Genomic DNA, 19,786 nt, shown 5'->3' with positions numbered 1-19,786 from the left:
TCTCCCCCCGAGTTCTTATAATAAATAACCTTGCTCAATATCCAGCAACATGTTAACTTACACCTTCTAAGTGTGAAAAATACGAAGAGATTTTACCCTTTCTGGCAATAACACCAAAAAGATAGCTTTTTCAAGGAATCAAATCCGCATGAATCACGCGTACTCGTGGTGAACATGCAAACAAAACATGCTCTGATAATACAGCATATGCATTGTCTTTGAAACGGATAGGCCTACACTTGAAACAGCAGCCTTCTTTATGGCCTAGTCTCACCACCAGTGTCAGACCAGAGGATGCCAAAAGGCGAACAGCACAAGGACAATGCACCTGTCAGGGCATTTGTAGCTCGGAGTGAGCTGCTATCTGCTGCTCGGGGTGTGTGTGAACACCTCAACACCTCTTCTTCTTGGTTCTTTCGGTAAAGTCACGTAGAAGGGAAATAATAAAAATAAAATATAATAAAATAAAATTCTCACGACGTTTCGGCCACAACGCAAGCAGCCGTCGGAAAGACATTTAGGACGCTGGCTTTCTGACAGACCTGTTCTCCACCTGACAACGGCTGCTTGCGTTGTGGCCGAAACGTCGTGAGAATTTTATTTTATTATGTTTTATTTATATTATTTTATTATTTCCCTTCTACGTGACTTTACCGAAAGAACCAAGAAGATGAATCCCTGCAGTCACAAAAGCTTTAAATCGAAATTTAACCACCTTAACACCTGGTTTTATTGCCAGAAAGGGTAAAACCTATTCTTTCTAGATTTAAAATTTTCGTGACTGCAGGGATCCATACTCTTTGGTTCTTTCGGTAAAGTCACGTAGGTAGAAAATAGAAAATAATTTATTTAATTTTAATTTATTTTATATTTTATACCTACGTGACTTTACCGAAAGAACCAAAGAGTATTAAACCTATTCTTATTTTCATACTTTGATAAAGGCAAAAAGGGTCCCATGATATTCTACCTGCTACATGTTGCTGCTCCGCTTGACGTTTTAGGCCTTTGGGCACTGCGTTCTACGACCATGATGGAAATGAAGGTCGTTGAACTTCAGAAGCAGAATATTTATTGATACTGGAGGCATCTGATGAACTGTAAAAAATATTTTTTTACAGATGTCCAGTAGGGGGCGGGTCAGAACGCAACAACAATAATTATTACTGTTGTATTGATTATAATCAATACAATCAATACAAAAGCACGATAGGAGTGCAAAGTATAAGAAAGGTGCACAAATCACTTTAAAAAAGATATACAAATAAAAAACGAAACTATTATTTTCTTACCAGGGCAATCCCACTGAGTTAATAGCTTCATTTTCAAACACGACATGGCCACAAATGATAGCTCAACAAAGAGGCATATCACGTGGAAATGTACAGCACCTACCTCCAACATCGTTTCTACGTTGCTCACCTACTCGTCTGTTTTGCTCTGCCATCGTACTCATGCATTTGTTGATGGGCCCTCGTTCCGTTGAGTTCTGGGTAGCTGGCACCGATCGGCCCAACATTAGAGGCCGGGCTTGATGCAACCATGCAGGGTTCACCATGCAGGGAAGGTCGGTCCATGCACCATGCAACCCGAAACTCACCTTCGCTGGCAGCTTTAGCAGGGCATCCATGGCCAATGCAAATTTAAATGTACGATCAATATTAATAATAATAAAATATATAAATTCTTAGCACTTGCAAACTACCGTAGTGAGCTCACTGCGCAGCCGCAGCTGTAAAGAAAAGTCAAGTGATTCGGAAAACATGAGCACGTGTCTTTAAAGTTCTGTAGCACTGGTTGTCTAATTCATGTTTTTTTTTCTAGAGAGAGAGATATATACACACATAGCGTCGCTCATGACAAACTGCATCTCAAAACGCCGTACACTTTGCAACGCGCGCCAATTTTGCACCGAGGCGTGGGACACCACAGACGAAGAGCAGAGGCAGCCCGAGCCGGTGCCAACCTCCTCCCGCTCAAGCTCTGTCGTCCTACATTGGGATATTTCGCCAATTCGCGTGGGAAGAAACCAGAGGAAACCGGAACTTTCGCAGATAATAACAGGACAGGTGAGGGACAGGAAAACAAAAATGTCGCCTGCGTCTCTTCGTGTCCCTTTGTCGTGTCTCGACCATTCTGGCGGTGTCCGTAGGCCCACGAAAAGCCTGCCCACGGTGGCTGCCCTCCACCCCTCTCCCCCCACTAGCCCCCACCCCACCGTGATAGGTCGGCGCGGGCGGCGATCGTTTGCGGTACCGCACCTGGTAGATGGCGAAGCCGATGGTGTAGATCTGTGCGCCGAGCTTGCGCTGGTGCCGGCGGTTCTTCTGCAGCACCGACACAATGAAGGAGCAGCCCTTCTGCCCCTTCGCGTCGGGGTCGTCGTCCTCCTCCTCCAGCTTCAGACGGAACTGCGGGTTCGTCCAGAACGTATCTTTGGTGCCACGTGTCCGGGGGGGGGGCGGGGGGGGAGAGGAAGGGTTAAATGGGCGAGGGGTGACAGGCGAGTAAAAAGGTGTCGTGCGTGGTGCCGCGACGGTTGGCACACCGAGATGTGCAGTCCGAGAGGTCGTTAGGAAGGTCTGAAAAAGAAAAGAACTCGTAGCTCGGTGGGCTTTTCCTGGTAATATAAAAAATTGTTTAGTTTGATTTATTTAGCTGACCTGTCCCCTTGTTACAATCATGGGAGGAGAGGTACAGGGGAGGCTTACCTTTCCTCTACTTTGCACTCCTATCGTTTTTTTAATTGTTTGTTGTTGCAACTTTCTGACCTGCCCCTACTGGACATCTGTGAAAAAAGAGCTTCATTTACTCATCAGATTTCTCCAGGATGAATAAATAAATCGGATTCTGATCTCGGAAGCTCTCGGGCTTGACTGAATCGGATATTCTCGTCTACGCCCTTGCTCGAGCTACGTTTGAAAAATCCCATCACGGGGCTCGCCCGCTCGCTCACCCGCCCGCTCACCCACTTGCTCGCTCGCTCACCCGCCCGCTCGCTCACCCGCCCGCTCGCTCACCCGCCCGCTCGCTCACCCGCCCATCCGCCCGCCCGCCCGCTCGCTCGCTCGCCCGCCCGCCCGCTCGCTCGAGAGAGATCACCGCCGCTTGGCGAGGCTTTCACGCTGGTGGTGGGCTGACCACGTGGCTGATGAACTACGACGATGATGAACGACCGAACGAGCGAGGCCCGGCAGGGCCGTTTCAACGCGGTGCACTGCCCTCGGCAGTCTCCATATAGCGACCACCGCCACCACCGCCACCACCACCACCACCGCCACCACCGACGGTACCGGGAAAGTTGCGGCAGCCTCCGGCCGTGCAGCCGTTGAGCCAGCGGCCCTCGTGCGTGGACACGGTCCAGTTGCCTGGCGTGTCGTCGTCCAGCGCGTCCGGGGTGAGGTTGCACACCTCCACCTTGTGGAAGTTCGCGATGAAGTCCCTGTAGGACATCCTGTGGCAACGGCGACGCGCGGGGGGGGGGGGGGAAGGACGACAAACTCAACTGCTTGTTGTTGTGTTTAGTTTGTTGTCCTTCCCCCACCGCCCCCGCACCTCCGATTAGCACGGTTGGCTACGTACGGTGCGTAAGAAGTTCAACATACGTACGTAGACAAGGTTTGCCGCGGTCGGAGGGGTTGTTTCCCCCCCCCCCCCCCCCCCCTCTGTGGGTCCGGGGATCATTTTATTTCGCTACGAATCGAGGTTCGTTTTGTCCATATCGGAGGCTGTGCGCGGTATCGTCAGGCAGTTAGCACGGCTGGCTACGTACGGTGCGAGAGAAGAAGTTCAACAAGTACGGCAGGTGGAAACGCCGAACTGGCACCGTTGAAGAAGCTGGCTTCGAATCTGGCTTTCAGCCAACTGTTGTTGGAGTAGGTTCTGAAGTATTCCTCACTAAGTAATTTTTATTGTACCAGCTAAGGCCCGCTGAGCGATATAGCACTTTTTCAGAAGGGACCTGGTCACAAATAATAGCTCGACGAAATGGTTTATCATCGCGTGAACATTTATAGTGGACAAATACTCTAAAACGCATGTCGATTGGAAACGTGGAGGGAAAAACCAGAGGACCCGGAGACAAATCCACGCGACCACAAGAAGAACATGCAAACACCAAATATACAGCAGGCATCAGGGTCGGGATCGAACCCACGACCGCCTGTATACCAGGCAAGGTAGTTAACATCTCGCCACCGTGGCACCCATGGTGGCAAGTATAGTCACTTGACTGCCTCAAAATTCCTTCACCTAAAACATTTTATGAAGTATGATCCGATAACCACCCGTGACCCAGGTAGCGTGTGGAAGCCATCATCATCATCATCATCCAGCAGTGGATTGACCAAATTGTGCTCCGAGTGCTCTGCGTGTTTTTGTTTCTCTTCCCGCGTGGTTGTGCACGGCTCCACCCACCAGAACTCCCCGTCGTCCTTCTGCTGGTGCTGCAGTCGCGTCCTCTCTTTGGCGGAGACCTGCTTCCACTCGGGGCCCCTGGCGGGAGGAGGGCAGCGGAGGAATGGGCACGCCGTTGTGACTCGAGGTGGTTGGGGAGGCGCACACGCGTCATCTCAAACCCGGGTAGCTAACCAAACCCGGATTTTTGATGTGCGCCAGTCGGCACGTTATCAAAAAACGTGCAGTCCACAATGGGAATAAAGTTCAACCACCGTGCCGGCACCCAATGTCAGCACGAATAGATTACTGTCACCCAAAGACAGATGCCAGTTAAACTCGGACAGGTGGCAAGCCCATCCAAGACAAAGATCCCCCGTATAGCCTTAATAGACCTTTGGGGAAAGTGCTGTTAGTGAGCAGCGCCTATGAAGGCCGGTACGGCACACGAGTAGGTGGGTGGCCAGAACTACGCCCAGCCACCTTTGTCTCTCCAATGGCGATGTTCACACAATGCACCAGGTAATGATTTGAGGCTGAGTCGACCTAGGGGAGCCTCAGGACCGGTTCAGATAATCATCACTAGTGTTCACCGCGAGCGAGAATCGAACTCGGCTGGCTGGGTTCGTAGCGTAGCGCGCAAACCGTTGGACCACTGCTCACCACACGTTAAACCGGCCATCGTAAGCCTCTCTCCCACACACACGCAGATCCCCGAGGTCGACTTGGGGGGTCCTCACAGTGGATTTTGGCTAGGCCAACGAACAAGGACGGTCACGGCATCGCGCGCTTTCAGGATGCGCTTCTACGGCCGTCTGGAACGCTCCTCCTTCCGATATCGGAAGCCACTGGCGCTACGCACTTTTAAATCTATAGTGAAAACTCATTTATTTAGAGCCGCTTTTTGTGTTTAATTTGCTGCCCTTCCCCCCGCACCTACGATTAGCACGGTTGGCTACGTACAGTGCAAAAGAAGTTCAACGTTAAAAGGCTGGTTGCCAATCAAAACTTTCAAGCACCGCAGAGTTCATCGAGGGATGTGGCCCCCGTGCAATGGTTAGCACGCTGGACTTGATCTCCCGGTACGGCAGTTGAAGCAGTGTGCCAACCGTTAAACGGCACCGATGCTCTCGGCATTGGCGGCGATGCCTTCAGCAGGGGGTAGTGATCGCCGGTTTAACCGTGTTCGCCCGGCACCAGAGGGAGCAGTTGCTCACACGTGAGTACGGATGGCCAGCCACACTCCAAGACAAAGATGCCCCATTTAGCCTTTACAGACTAAGTCTATAGGCAATGCTGCCGTGGTACGGTGCTTAGCACGCTGGACTTGCAATGCTGACGTCGCCGGTTCGATCCGATCTCCGTGCGCGGCAGCAGAACCTATGGTGCAAGTTTCTTAATTCTCCCCCCATTTGGGTTCACCATAGTTACTCAATTAGCAGGGTACATGCGATGGGGACAAGTGTGGGTACTGCCACCTCTTTCAATACGACTGTCCAGCATGTGAGTAGGCCAAAACACCTTCTACAGTGGCTCGCTCGAGAGCTCCCTCTTGCGGACACCCATCTGCCAGCGGGGGGCGTAAACAAGAAATTGCAGGGCTGCACCTTTATCTTTACCTTTGGGAAAGTCAGTTACAGGTGCAACTCACCCATCGCTCCAAGCGCCGTTCCACTCCACCTGGCCCCACGGGTTGCGAACCCGCACCAGCTGGATCTTGTGACCTCTGACCTCCACCTGGTGGCGGACACGGCAAAGGTAAGTGTCCATAGTACCACGTCGGTTCTCGGCAGGTCTCGCAAAAACCAAGCATCTTTGAGCGTGAACAGCGCTTGGATGGGTGATCGACGCCCGTAAGAGGTTGTCATCGGGACCCCCTTGCTCGGGGTCCCTCCTGGCAAAACCCCCCAAGCGAGCGATTGTCTCCTCCCACATGCCAATCTAAACACTCAAGTGGAATTGTTGAAGCACCAGAATTCATGACTCACTCCCCCGCCCCCCACTCCCCTACCCCCCACTCTCCCGCCCCCCCACTCTCCCGCCCCTCACTCCCCCGCCCCCCACTCTCCCGCCCCCCACTCTCCCGCCCCCCACTCTCCCGCCCCTCACTCTCCCGCCCCTCACTCCCCCGCCCCCCACTCTCCCGCCCCCCACTCTCCCGCCCCCCCACTCTCCCGCCCCTCACTCCCCCGCCCCCCACTCTCCCGCCCCCCACTCTCCCGCCCCCCACTCTCCCGCCCCCCACTCTCCCGCCCCCCACTCTCCCGCCCCTCACTCTCCCGCCCCTCACTCCCCCGCCCCCCACTCTCCCGCCCCCCACTCTCCCGCCCCCACTCCCCCGCCCAACACTCCCCCGCCCCTCACTCCCCTGCCCCCCTGCCCCCACTCCCCCGCCCCCCACTCCCCACTCCCCCGCCCCCCCCAAAAAACAGTCTTGAGACTCGATCAGGATGTTGCTGGTGAGGGTGTTCTGGGTAAAGGTTATCACAGCTAATTAATATTAATGCCGACTTCCGACAAATTGGTATTGATCTTATTGATCACGGGAAGGATAATGGGGCAAAGTGGATCATTGCCAGGGGAACCCGCATTTTGCGAGCCCCGTCTGGGAAGCGAACTCGGGTCGCGCCGGATTTGTAGCGCGGTGCGTGAATCCACCACGTTATTCTACCAATATAGCTCTTTTTCATAAGCGAGTTGGCCACAAACGATAGCTCGAAGCTTACTGCGTGGAAATTTACAGCAGTCAAAAACACATTGATTCTATACGTAGAGGAAAAAAGCAGAGGACCCGGAGAAAAATCCACACGACCACGGGGAGAAAGGACATGCAAACTCCACGTATACCGGCATCGTCAGCGTCGGAATCGGGATCGAACACACAACCTCCTGTATACTGGGCGGTGGAGTTAACATCTCGCCACCGCGGCACCCTAGACAGAAAGACGGCTTACGTGGCAAGCGCTACGAGAGGAGCGGCAGGGCGAGGTGGCGATGGACTCTCACCTCGTCGAAGCCGGTGATGGAGTAGGCGTGGCCCTTCACCAGGCCCGTGGTGGTTCGAGCCTCGGACTCGGCGCTGCTCGTTACCTGCGGCACGCGCAGCGGGGGGGGGGGTACAGGATAGAGGTGATTAAAGGGCTATGATGGTCTGGGGCGAGATCAACGGCGAGTGTGCGTGGATGCCGAGCTCTGAGCACAGGACGCGAGCATTGTGCCCGGGCGCACACGCAGGACAGCGAGCGCCCGTGGGCAATCTCGATGCAAGGTCACGGAGGTGGCCGCGTTTTTTGGGCGAAAATCGGCGTAACTTTCAAGCATTAACTTTCATTTCCTATACTCGCTTAACGACCAAAATCACTTAGCGGCCGTTTTCGTGGAACCAATTTGCCGTCGACTGTGCAAGCACGTGCACGCGATTAAACAGACACTTCGACCATAAGTACACGTGCTCACGGACACTTTAGACATCAGGGCACACGTATTAATGTGCATAGGCACGGACGTGAATTGCACGTCGGTCATGTTCAAATATTCAAGTTTCCCCTCGCTTCATGCGGGGAGTAGTAGATGCATTCCGGACAAAAAAAAGTGGCGGACAAAGCGAAATCGCACGTGGAGGCAGCTGCCTGCCGAGTAGCGCATACAGTACACACGGTACACACAGCACAGTACACAGCGCAGTACACACGGTACACACAGCACACACTGCACACACAATGTTCCCCCGCGTCCGACCGCATAGCCACATGTAGAGTGAATTCAAACCGCATATAGCGAATTTTGGGTAGAAATAGGCGAGGCGCAATATACGGCGTGAAATCTCAACAAACCGAACCCGCACAGAATCGAGGGGCACCTGTAATAGAATTCCACAACATCGCGGGACTCTGTTAGGGTTGTGGAGAACCCACACAGACAACAAACAGCGAATGTGTTCGCCGCCGAGGTCGTGGCGGGTTTCTTTTTCTCATTCCTTGTTGTCATGCGCACCGCTGTCGACTTTACCGAGGGCGATATTGGCACGTAAAATAAAGACTGATCGATTGAATCGCTTTTCATCATCAACACTGCCGCGAGATAGGAAAAACGTAACACACAGTGGGCCCAACAAACGAGACAATGGCCTCAATTGTAGCAAATCGAGTTCATTTGCCTCCTTAAATGCGTTCGCTCGGATGCCACTCACCGCCCACTGTCATGCGATTTCACCCCCGAGGGAAAGGCGGAAGGACACGTGGACACACCGCGGGACCGGCGGGACGAGTTCCACCAGAGGGTCTGGTTTTTGGGTGAGAGTCACTCCACCATCCACCGAGGATGATGACACGCACACGGGCCATCCCGTGGTGCACGCGCACAACGGGATGGGGGTGGCCAACACCACGCCCGGCCGCCTTCGTCTCCCCAGTGCTGATGTCTACACACCGCACCACGTGCTCATTTGAGGCTGAGTCGACCTAGGCGAGGCCCAGGACCAGTGCCGGATTAAGCTAGGGGCCTGTAGCATTTGTTATGAAGGGGCCCTAAAAAAAGCACAAGTATTTATTCATTTGCTATACAGCTTGATAATACGACAAATCGCTAACCTTAAACACCAAGTCGTTCATACAAGTTGAAGGCAGTATAGTACCATATTAATAGAGCAAGTGCAGATTAATTGAACCAGAATTGATAGCTTGAAAGCGTTTAGCACGGGGCCTTAAAAGTGCGGGGCCCGTAGCATTTGTAGTACTACCCAGGACTGGTTCAGGTCATCATCGTTGGTATTGGCCGTAAGCGTTAATCGAACTGGGTCGCCGAATTCGTAGTGCGGTACGCTAACCGCTGCGCCACCGCTCCTCACACCGAAAACAATTACCCCCCGTGTAGCCTTGAACGTACTGTTGGGGCAAGTGCTGTTTGCTAGCACCGATGAAGGCCGGAATGGCACACGAGAGGGTGGGTGGACACCACCACAGAGCCACACACGCACGCACAAGTATTGATTAGGTCCCACATTAGTCATTAACCACAAGCAAACCTAGAATATTATTTTACATCAACTTTCGTCCATAATTGAAATGTCATATTTCTGCTGCTCCTTCGGTATTTTTAGAAAACTGCCGGGAGGGCTCACAGGGTGTGATACTGTGCCGCACCCAAGCAATTTAGCGCTGCATTCTTGTTCGTCCTGCTTAGAGCCCTTCCTTACCACCGCCTCCCTTACCACCGCCTCCCTTCACTGCTCACGCGTAACCTCATTTTGTGATGGGCGCAAGTGCTAGCTCGGGTTGCCACCTCGGGAGGTACAATGTCAAATCCGGCACGTTATGGGAAGGGAAACGAACGCCTGGCATAACTCGTAGAGATGTAAAGTTACGTGCTTATCATCATTATTATATCTTGACTTAAAGCTTTCGTGACTTGCAGGAACTCATATTCTTTGGGTCTTTCGGTAAAGCCACGTGGATCGAAAAATAATGATAAAAAATAATAAAATATCACGACATTTCGATCGCAACACAAGCAATCGATATCGGGTGAAAACATATAGCGGGAAATATTTTATAATTTTTTATTATAATTTTTCTATCTACGTGGCTTTACCAAAAGACCCAATTAATATCATTATTATAATTAGCGTTGACGATAAAAAAAACGGGACTTTCAATGCGTCCCAACGCCCCGCCAGGAAGACCGACAGATTTTCCAGGACGGCCGCCCCACCTCAACAAGAGGAACGTTCTGGGAAAACCAGGACAGGTGGCAACCATACCTCCCCCATGCCCTACGCAGGTCACCGAGGGCTATTCGACCACTCACTTCTTCAACGTGCTGCTCAGCGACGGTCGGTGGCGGCGGGGGAGCACAGACGCGGAACCGCAGAAGTATGGTACAACGATGAAATTTACTACGCCGCTTCTCATGGCTGTCAACCATGGGGAAAAAAACATAACAAATCAGGATGTGGTGGCGGCGGCAGCGTGAGGTGTCCAGAACCTTGACGTAGGAGAAGAGTCGCTTACCAGTCCTACAAGGAGGGCCCAGCAAGGGCCGATATTCGTACGACAGTGGCCCACATGGACAGGTGACCACGGCCGCCCTCTTGCACGACCACTCCGGCCCGAAACGCACGCGCGAGACCCATCGGCCGTCGCCGTTGAATTTAGCGAAGAGACGGAGAGCGCCGGCTCTCTCTGTCTCTTCGACGTGCCAGGCGCGGTGCACACCAGCGTGGAGATAGTAAACCTATCTCCCCGTGGGGTCGGCGGGGTGGGCGTACATTTTCTCGCATCAACTCACCACGGCTCAGCGAGCTATCGACGACGCCTATGACCATCAACCCCCCCCCCTTCCCCAGGGCACACAGGCACGTGCCCCATCTCGGTCGGATCTCGCCAAGCCAAACAGGTTTGAGGCCCGGGTACAGCGACTCACGGAACAAGCAGGTTGTGCAAAGGCTGCCCCGCCGGGTCTCTAGGTTTTTTGTGGGGCAGCAGAGCCGCAGTGCAGCCGAGTCAATTGTTGTGACGCGCTCATACGCCACCTTCACCCCAACCCGCACTGGTCAGCGGTGGTGAAGTATGGTCAAGCGGCACCCACGAGAGGCCCTCATCCAGCAGTGGATTGACAAAAGGGCTGTACAGTACAGCACTGTACAGGGTAACGGGTGCAGTCCTGCAATGTCGAGCTCACGCCACTGCTGACAGAAGGGCCTCCTCCTAAAAGTGAGCTCTAGGAGATACTTGGCCTACTCTTCCATGCTGGCCAGACGTCTTGGAGCGGGTGGGAAGGGAGCACCCACACTTTACCCCACCACACACAAAGACCTGCCGTTCAAATGGGTTGTGGCGCGAATCGTCGATGCAGACACGCCCAAGTTGCTCATCGAGAGCCGACAGGCGAATTTCGTTGACCAGCCCTGCCTGCCGCTTAATCTCGGCCTCTATCTCTTCCGCACGGCGGTGAGTGAACCCCAACGTTGTACTTTCATGCAATGTAAAACAAAAGCCTCAAAGCATTTTTCTATTCTTAGGTTTTTTCGGTAAAGTCACGTAGGTAAAAAATAAAAGTTAATAAAAGTAAAATAAAAGCCGGATGCTTGTGTTGCCTCCAAAACGTCGTGATTTTTATTTTATTTTTATTTTACCCTTTATTAATTTAAATTTAAATTTTGTATCTACGTGACTTTACCGAAAAAACCTAAAAATATGAAACCTTGCAGTCACGAAAACCTCAAAGCATTCGTCAATAACGCTGTGTGTGTGGCCTTAAAATAGATATAAAATAGGAGACGTTTCAGGGAATGGCCCTTGTTCATAGCACATACATAGAGAGGCCAGTCGAGAAATGGAGTGGATAATGATAATGATGATGATAGTTGGAGACTGCACTTCCCACCATGGGGCCTGATGACAAAGGTAAACAAAAACATTTGTCGACCTCCGACGCGAATGCACGCGGTATTGTCAGATCTCAGGAGCCAATCTGGATTGGGCGCGACCAGTGCTGCTGCCATCCGTCTCACTCGTGCACGCAAAATTGATCTCATCACGTACACTCCTTTCGCTGCCATTCCTTCACTGGTCTCGTCCATCAGCCATCATCCTCGTCCAGCGCTGCTGCGTCCTGCCCACGCCCGATCGTCTCTCTCAAGTTGAATCGACGGTGCGCCCGAGATCAATCGATGCGTCGTGGAAATGCGTTTGAAAAAAAAACCGACGACCAGCGGTTTCTGCTGCTCTGCCGCCCCTCGCCCCCAAGCCACGGTGGGGAGATGTTTACTCCCTCGTCTGGTGTCCAGGAGGTCGTGAGTTCAATCCCTTCCCCGACGCCTGCTGTACATTTGGAGTTTGCGGTGTCTCTCTCCTCGTTGTCGCTTAGATTTTTATCCGGGTCCTCCGGTTTTTCCCTCCACGTTTAGAATCAACATCACGCGTTTAGAGTCTTTGGCTGCTGTACATTTCCACGTGATAAGCCGCCACTTCGCCGAGCCATCATTTGCGGGAGGAGCCGTCAGCTCCGTCGCTGCCGTGGTGCGTGAAAACGCGCGCAGCACGCGGGGCGCGGCAGGGCGTGGTGCGCACCGACGTACACCGACCTACACCACGTGCACATCGCTGGAATAGCGTGCCTTTTTATAAAGGTATTTGACAATGATGGAGACGCAGCATACCAATGGTTGGTATGCAATTTTACACATGGAACGGGGGGCACGGGGTGGGGTGAGGGGGGGGAAAGAGTTAACAAAAAATTATACGAGTCCAGTGAAGGTTGATCGCTTCTTGGGATGAACTAACTAGGCTCGACTTGGGCAGACCGCGAAGTGCATTTAAATTCCTCCCTTACTTCCCTTCTACGTGACTTTACCGAAAGAACCAAGAAGATTCCTCCCACGTACTGTAGGCGTACTGTTTGCACCGCCCCGTCCAGGATTTCCCATGACATTATTTAAAACTCAATCCATTCCATGTAAATGTTGTGGCTCGAAGCCGTTTGGCAGTGGCGCAGTGGCGCAGTGGCGCAGTGGCACAGTGTTGTTGGCATGGGCCCAGTGCAATTAATGAATTGGGGTCCCTTGCAAATGTTCTGCCCCCCCCAACGCCACGCTTCTTTGTAGCCCATAGTCCTCATTGCAGTTGCACCGCCTGTACACTTGATGTATACAGAGAGAAAGAGGGATCGTGCAAGAGAGTGAGCAAGACGGGGAGTGGGTGAGTGTGAGAGAGAGCGCACGAGAGGGTAAGCAAGACAGGGAGTGGGCGAGTGCGAGAGAGAGTGAGACAGGTGAGTGTGAGAGAGAGAGAGCGAGAGGGTAAGCAAGACAGGGAGTGGGTGAGTGCGAGAGAGAGTGAGACAGGAGAGTGTGAGGGAGCGAAAGCGAGCGACAGTGAATATGAGAGAGAGAGAGAGATGAAGAGTCTTCTTAGGTTTTTTCGGTAAAGTCACGTAGAAAGTAAAATAAAATAAAAACAAAAATCACGACGTTTCGGAGGCAACACAAGTCTCCGTCATCAGGTGGGACCGTCACAGCCAGATTAGTTGTATCAAGTGAGGCAATGATTCAAGATGTAATCCCTTAAAAGCGAGTTGAGGGGGGAGGGAGAGGGAGGGGGGAGCTCATCAGACTATGGTAGCCAATGAAAGGAACGTATCGGGAGGGAGGGGGGGCGAGGCCAAAAGGGTGGGCGATGGACGTGGAAGCGCTTGTGCGCAAGCGGCCAATTACTGCACACGCCAACACAATGGAGCGATTGTGCGCAAGCGCTTCCACGTCCATCGCCCACCCTTTTGGCCTCGCCCCCCCTCCCTCCCGATACGTTCCTTTCATTGGCTACCATAGTCTGATGAGCTCCCCCCTCCCTCTCCCTCCCCCCTCAACTCGCTTTTAAGGGATTACATCTTGAATCATTGCCTCACTTGATACAACTAATCTGGCTGTGACGGTCCCACCTGATGACGGAGACTTGTGTTGCCTCCGAAACGTCGTGATTTTTGTTTTTATTTTATTTTACTTTCTACGTGACTTTACCGAAAAAACCTAAGAAGATGATTCCTTGCAGTCACGAAAGCTTCAAATCTAGGAAGAGATGAAGAGGCGGCAAGATTCATTCCGTTTGGGCCGTAAACTCACATCGATGGAGCAGCCGAGCATGGATCCCCGCTCCAGCGCCTTCTTCATCAGCTGAGGGAAGTTCTCGGGCACCTCCTTCGTATCGTACATCTCCACCACGCCGCCCGTGAAATCCTCCATCGCCTCTGACGTGCTGCCCCCCTTCAGGGCCTCGTACGAGCCGTGCAGCCTGGGTGGTGGCAGCGGTGGCAGCAGTGGCATTAGGGCAGAGAAGGCCTCTGGGATTTAAAATCGACCTCAAAAACAGTGACCACTTTAAGTTAAATCAAATCCGCGTGTGTTTTGCACGACACAGCCGCCACCACGACCTTCACAAAATGTAAATTCAGTGAAAGCCCAGCGATTGATTGCAGGACCAGAGACCACCAGGCCATCGACCACACAGCAGAGAAACCAACGTTCACAATTTGTGTTTTTCTGTGCAGTCAGTGATGACCGGGTGCAGACTTTCCCGCTTTCACTGCTATCATTGGATAGCAGTCAATCAATATAGATGACTAATTAGCAGACCTATAATTTACCCATACTAAGTGAACAGTTTGTCCAATCCCATAATTGGAGACCAGGTTGGGATCACCAACTCACTCCGCTCGACCACCCAGTTTAGTCACCGTGGCTGGAGCGGCTGAAACCCAGAGGTCAAACCCAGGATCTCAGTGGTGACTGGGCTCAGCATCTCCGACCTCTCCCCGAGAGCCACACGAGCCCACCCCTGACTGTGACGGAGGGTGGCGTTGAACTCACTTGGCGTAGGCCTTCTCGAGCAGGGCGCTCCAGAACTCGTGCCCGTCAGCCGAGTGCAGGAAGACGAGCCGGTCCTTGTACGTGGGCAGGCGATCGTCCACCACCACGTCCGTCCACTCGCCGTGCTGCCAGAACTACACGCGGCGGATCACGGTCAAGGCGCAGCTCGGCACAGAGCAGCGTGACGCTCTCGAATTGCAGTTACTGGGGTGGAGTGGCGGCGGCAGCGGTGGTTAGCGCTAACCGTGCAACGGACACGACTGCTGGCGGTACGATGATGCTTGCACATGGCCAGTTTTAGTAACCACTTTCAGGTTTCCATACTAAACCAAACTATAAACTAAACAATTTTTATTTTACCAGGTAAGGCCCATTGAACTATATGGCTCTTTTTCAGAAGTGACCTGGCGACAAATTATCGCTCAACTGAATGGCTTTATATCACGTGGAAATTTAAAGCAGCCAAATACTCGAAACGCACGTTTCTAAATATGGAGGGAAAAATTGGAGGAACCGAGAGAATAATACACGCGACCACAAGGAAAACACGCAAACTCCAAATAGACAGGCGTCAGGATTGAACCCACAACCTGCTGTATACTAGGAGAGGGAGTTAACATCTCACCATATGCCTGGACGTGTACACTCATTTTTGAGAGGGTTTGCGCAGTGCTTATTGCTGCTGCCCTGTGGACCATACGACCCGAGTTCAATTCCCAGTGGTGGCTAACATCGGTGGCAAGCGACATCTGAACTGGACCTGTGCCTCCCACGAGATGGACCCGCATGGACCAGCATGGTGAAGTATGAGCAAACAACCCCGATCACTGACATTTTGGGGAGGCCCTCATCCAGCAGGGGATTGACATACTGCAGTAAACTATTACTACGCAATATGAAGTTGCTAGACATGCCGATGAAATTTCATGGTTTAAGTTCACGCCAGAATTAACTCAATTTGTCATCGACATGTTATCTGGATTTTTCTTAATTTGACGAAACTATCACGAACTCTCAATGAAATAAATATTTGAAAAAACATTGAGGAACGGGAAGAGATAAGTACATAGGTTATTTGCACCAATTATTGGAGCATTTTGACTGATTAACAACTTTTATGACCGACTGCCTCTCTCTCCAATACAACAATATGCCTACTGTCTGTGCAGCTTCTTAAGATGTGGTTGCATTTACACTCTCTATACACACACACACATCCAAATTGCATTGTTGACTTGCAGAGATCCACAGACTAACAGAAACCCAGACTCACATAAGAATTTAAACTCAAAGAGACCCATAAACCCACACAGATATCCATAGTCAACAGAGACCTATACTCACACAGACTCGTTTAGAGGCCCACAGACTCACACAGAGATCCATAGACTTGCACAGAATGCATTAGATTCGCATGGGAACTCAGACTTGTACAGACCCATACTCACATAGAGACCCACAGACTCGCACATCGAGACTCGTACAGACCCATAGACTCCGAGAGGCCTTGGACTGCCTTTAATATAATATAATCATGCTCACAGTTTATCTGCAGCCTTTGCAGACGATGCTACGTAAATCTGCATTGCATTGCACTTGTACCGGCTCTCTCAAGAGCGCGTGGTCACCTTGAAGTGGAAGATGCCGGCGTAGTCGTCCCCGAAGCCCTGGCCCTCGGGCACGACGCGCTCCAGCAGCTTGGGCGACAGCGTGAGAGACGCGATGGCAGCCAGCAGCCAGCAGTCTCCTGCACGGGAAAGTGGACGCGCGCGACAGCGAAACACGCCATCAGTGGACACGCCATCAGTGGACACGCGCGGCATCGCGGCGTCAGCCGCCCGCTGGACGAGGGACCAGGTCACCCCACAGAGAAGTTTCAAGTTTAATTTTCGATTTAAAGCTTTCGTGACTGCAGGGATTCGTCTTCTTGGTTCTTTCGGTAAAGTCACGTAGAAGGGAAGTAATAAAATAATAAAAATAAAACATAATAAAATAATTCTCACGACGTTTCGGCCACAATGCAAGCAGCCGTCCTCAGGTGAAGACATTCTTCACATGAGGACGGTTGCTACGTGACTTTACCGAAAGAACCAAGAAGATGAAGTTTCAAGTTTATTTTCCAAGTTTTTGAGCCGGGCGGTGGTGGCTGCGATGCTGCACGTAATCCGATGCCGTGGAGGCAGCAGCAAGGGGTTGGTGGATCACCACATAGATGGCGTGAAACTCCCCTCCCAAAGGTGGGCGTCGAGGAGGTGCAGTACAGCAGGTGGACTAATCGCCATCTGTTTACATCTGTATGGGGATATAGTGTTGCCTCCTCACCGCCGGGTGCTGCGGTTTCCTCCCACTCGTATAATAAGCACAACTCATCATTCATTGGCTGAAAACATTCTTAAGATAAAAAAAAACCCAATGCACGACCCTCTTGAAAGAGGATTCCTGGAAGTCCATGTGGCTTCCCTGGATAAATAAATAATTATTATTTACGATTATTACTTTGTTTAGCCAAGGTGATAACTCAAGAGACCAGGGCGAGTCTCATTTGCTAGAGTGGCCCGAGTCACCAAAGTGACAGAAGTAAAACAAAATTAAAGTACCACAATTAAGCAAATCGAAGACAGACGGTCGTGGCCGCAGGCTGTGGAGGCCGTGGGTGGCGGCTGTGGGAGGGTCGGTTTGGATTGGAGCTCTCGGCGATGCCCTCAATGTATGGCTCCCATGTCAGCTTCCGCTTATTTGGGCAGCACCGACACCTGCGACGTAGGGTCAGGGTGTCTTCTACTACATTTCATATTTTACGGTGGTCCGCGTAATAAAACTAGCGCTTTGCCGGCGGGGCAACGTGACGTCACACGCCACATTACGTTTTAATGCCGCGAAAGCTTGCGATGGGATTTTATGCCAATTCACGTGTAACTTTATCCGTGATAAATTGGGCCATTGTTTTTCGTTCATTCTTTTATAAGTCTTAAGTAAAATACAATGACGCTGGCAATAGAATGTCGCGACTACCAAATGTAATTAAACGCTGCAGTCATGACGAACTGTTTCGCCGATGCAGAGAGAATTGTAAAAAGCCTTACACTGCACATCTATGCAAAGCAACAAGGATTTTTTTCTCCTGCGTTCCATTACTTTAAGTACACATCAGACGTAATTTTTCTTGCCAACTCACCTCAATGTCCTTGGCCACGTTTAACGCTCTATTTTCTGGATTCCTCGTGCTACTAATGGAATTAATGGCCACGAGCCCGAGACTCAAAACGTTTGAAATTTCTTGACATGCAGCAAGCGGCTGCTGCATTCCAAGGAAATATCTATTTAAAAAACGTATTCTTTTTTTAAATCAAGGACCTCCTTTCCTTTCACCAATTATTATTTAAGTAGGTCAGTGCTCTCAGGAGCTCCTCTGATCTACCCGCAGGTTTGTTAATGGGAAAAAAAAACGTTCAGAGAGAGGACCGAGAGAAACAATATATAGACAGAGGGCCTGGATAGAGAGGCTGGAGAGAAATTGATTGGGGAGAGAGAGAGAGCTTTCCTGCATGGGGAGTGAGGCTGAATGCAACGAGTGGGCCTGGGTGTGGGAGAGCCTTGAAGGAGTTTCTACACAGAGAGTCTACACAGAGAATGTCTACACAGAGAGTGTCTACACAGAGAGTGTCTACACAGAGAGTGTCTACACAGAGAGTGTCTACACAGAGAGTGTCTACACAGAGAGTGGTTGAAGGGCAGGAGGGCCTGCGTTGAGAGAGGGAGGGCCCACCTGTACAGAAAGGGCCTGGTGAGAAAATGATGGGATCCATGCCCCCAACCTGCTTACCCTCGTGTAAAGCTAGGCCCCGTTTCTAGCATGCCAGGTCCCTAAAGAAATTTCTAATTTTTACGTGAAATTTGCGAAACCCCAAAACCGATCTCTAAGAAACTTAGCAGAGAGCTTACCCATGTCCAATGCCTAGCCTTGTGCAGGATAGCTTTTGGGCAAGATTGGCAAGTCAATTAAAAATACTTCATATAAATGTATATACGTATACAAAATCATTGTGTACCAGCATGTACAATCGAATACTAGAGCACAGGTATAAACTCACATGCCTACATTTTTCGGCAACTGTGCGCACGTTTCATCGTACGATCGATGCCCTTAATAAAATAGAAGCCCCATAAACGGAATGGCCGTCCGTCTTATTTGTATTGCTGGCTGTTTCCAGCAGAGGTCTTTTACCTATCAGTTACGTAACCCGTCCCACTTGTGTGTGACACTGTCACATCCTTCTGGTAATGACCGACATACCAAAATGGCACTCGAGTCACCTCGCTTTGACGGACACGCCCTGCCCAGTGGCAGCAGCAGAGAGCCGGGCCCGTCGCATGGACACGGCACAGCGAGCGCTTCTAACAATTTCCATTTTATCCACAGATTGAAACGTTTTCAAACCCACGGCTTGAATCCATGGTGTTGTGCAAAAATATAATTGGCACTTGCACGCATGACTCGATGGATTGAACCAACGGATGGACACTTCGTTTTGTGGTCAATGCCTGTTTAGTTGATTTGAACGTCATTACGAATGAAACACGCGGCGCAAACCGAGAATGCGCAGATTTAGAGAGCTGCACTGCAGCGCAACCACGAAAACCTTGGCGCAGTTTGCGAGCCGAGACTCGATGGGGCGCTGCGGTGGTGAGATTTTAACTACCTCGCTTGGTATACAGGAGGTCGTGGGTTCGATTCTGACGCCTGTATATCTGCAGTGCGCGTGTTGTCCCCATGGTCACGTCTCATTCCCTAATCATTGTCTGAGCTTGCGGTGGCAAGATGTTATCTCCATATGCTGCTATGCAGGACGTCGTGGGTTTTATCCCAACCCTGACGATGCCTGTTATATATAAATGGAGTCCGCGTTTCTCTTTCCCCGTGGCGGTCACATGGATTTTTCTCTGGGACCTTCGGTTTTTCCCCTCCACATTTAGAATTAACGGGCGTAATTGTCTGCTATAAATTCCCACGTGACAAGCCACCACTTAGTT

The 19,786-nt window shown here is 51.3% G+C and overlaps 1 protein-coding gene across 1 annotated transcript in view; it reads right to left on the bottom strand.

Moving 5' to 3' along the window:
• Positions 1–19,786, bottom strand: part of LOC144729745 (calpain-9-like) — a 43,143-nt gene that overhangs the window by 12,362 nt on the left and 10,995 nt on the right. Inside the window, exons 3-10 of the mRNA XM_078610211.1 lie at positions 16,384–16,502; positions 14,756–14,889; positions 14,012–14,180; positions 7,402–7,485; positions 6,047–6,132; positions 4,417–4,494; positions 3,294–3,454; positions 2,262–2,434 (exon numbers count right to left, since the gene is read on the bottom strand). Coding sequence (XP_078466337.1) covers positions 2,262–2,434; positions 3,294–3,454; positions 4,417–4,494; positions 6,047–6,132; positions 7,402–7,485; positions 14,012–14,180; positions 14,756–14,889; positions 16,384–16,502 — 1,004 coding nt within the window. The remainder of the gene's footprint in view (positions 1–2,261; positions 2,435–3,293; positions 3,455–4,416; positions 4,495–6,046; positions 6,133–7,401; positions 7,486–14,011; positions 14,181–14,755; positions 14,890–16,383; positions 16,503–19,786) is intronic.

The sequence above is a fragment of the Lampetra planeri genome, chromosome 33 (genome assembly GCF_965212315.1).
Source record: "Lampetra planeri chromosome 33, kcLamPlan1.2.h2, whole genome shotgun sequence".
Classification (NCBI taxonomy): domain Eukaryota; kingdom Metazoa; phylum Chordata; class Hyperoartia; order Petromyzontiformes; family Petromyzontidae; genus Lampetra; species Lampetra planeri.
Note: the sequence above shows the minus strand (reverse complement) of the source record. Positions and strands in the feature narration are given on the sequence as shown.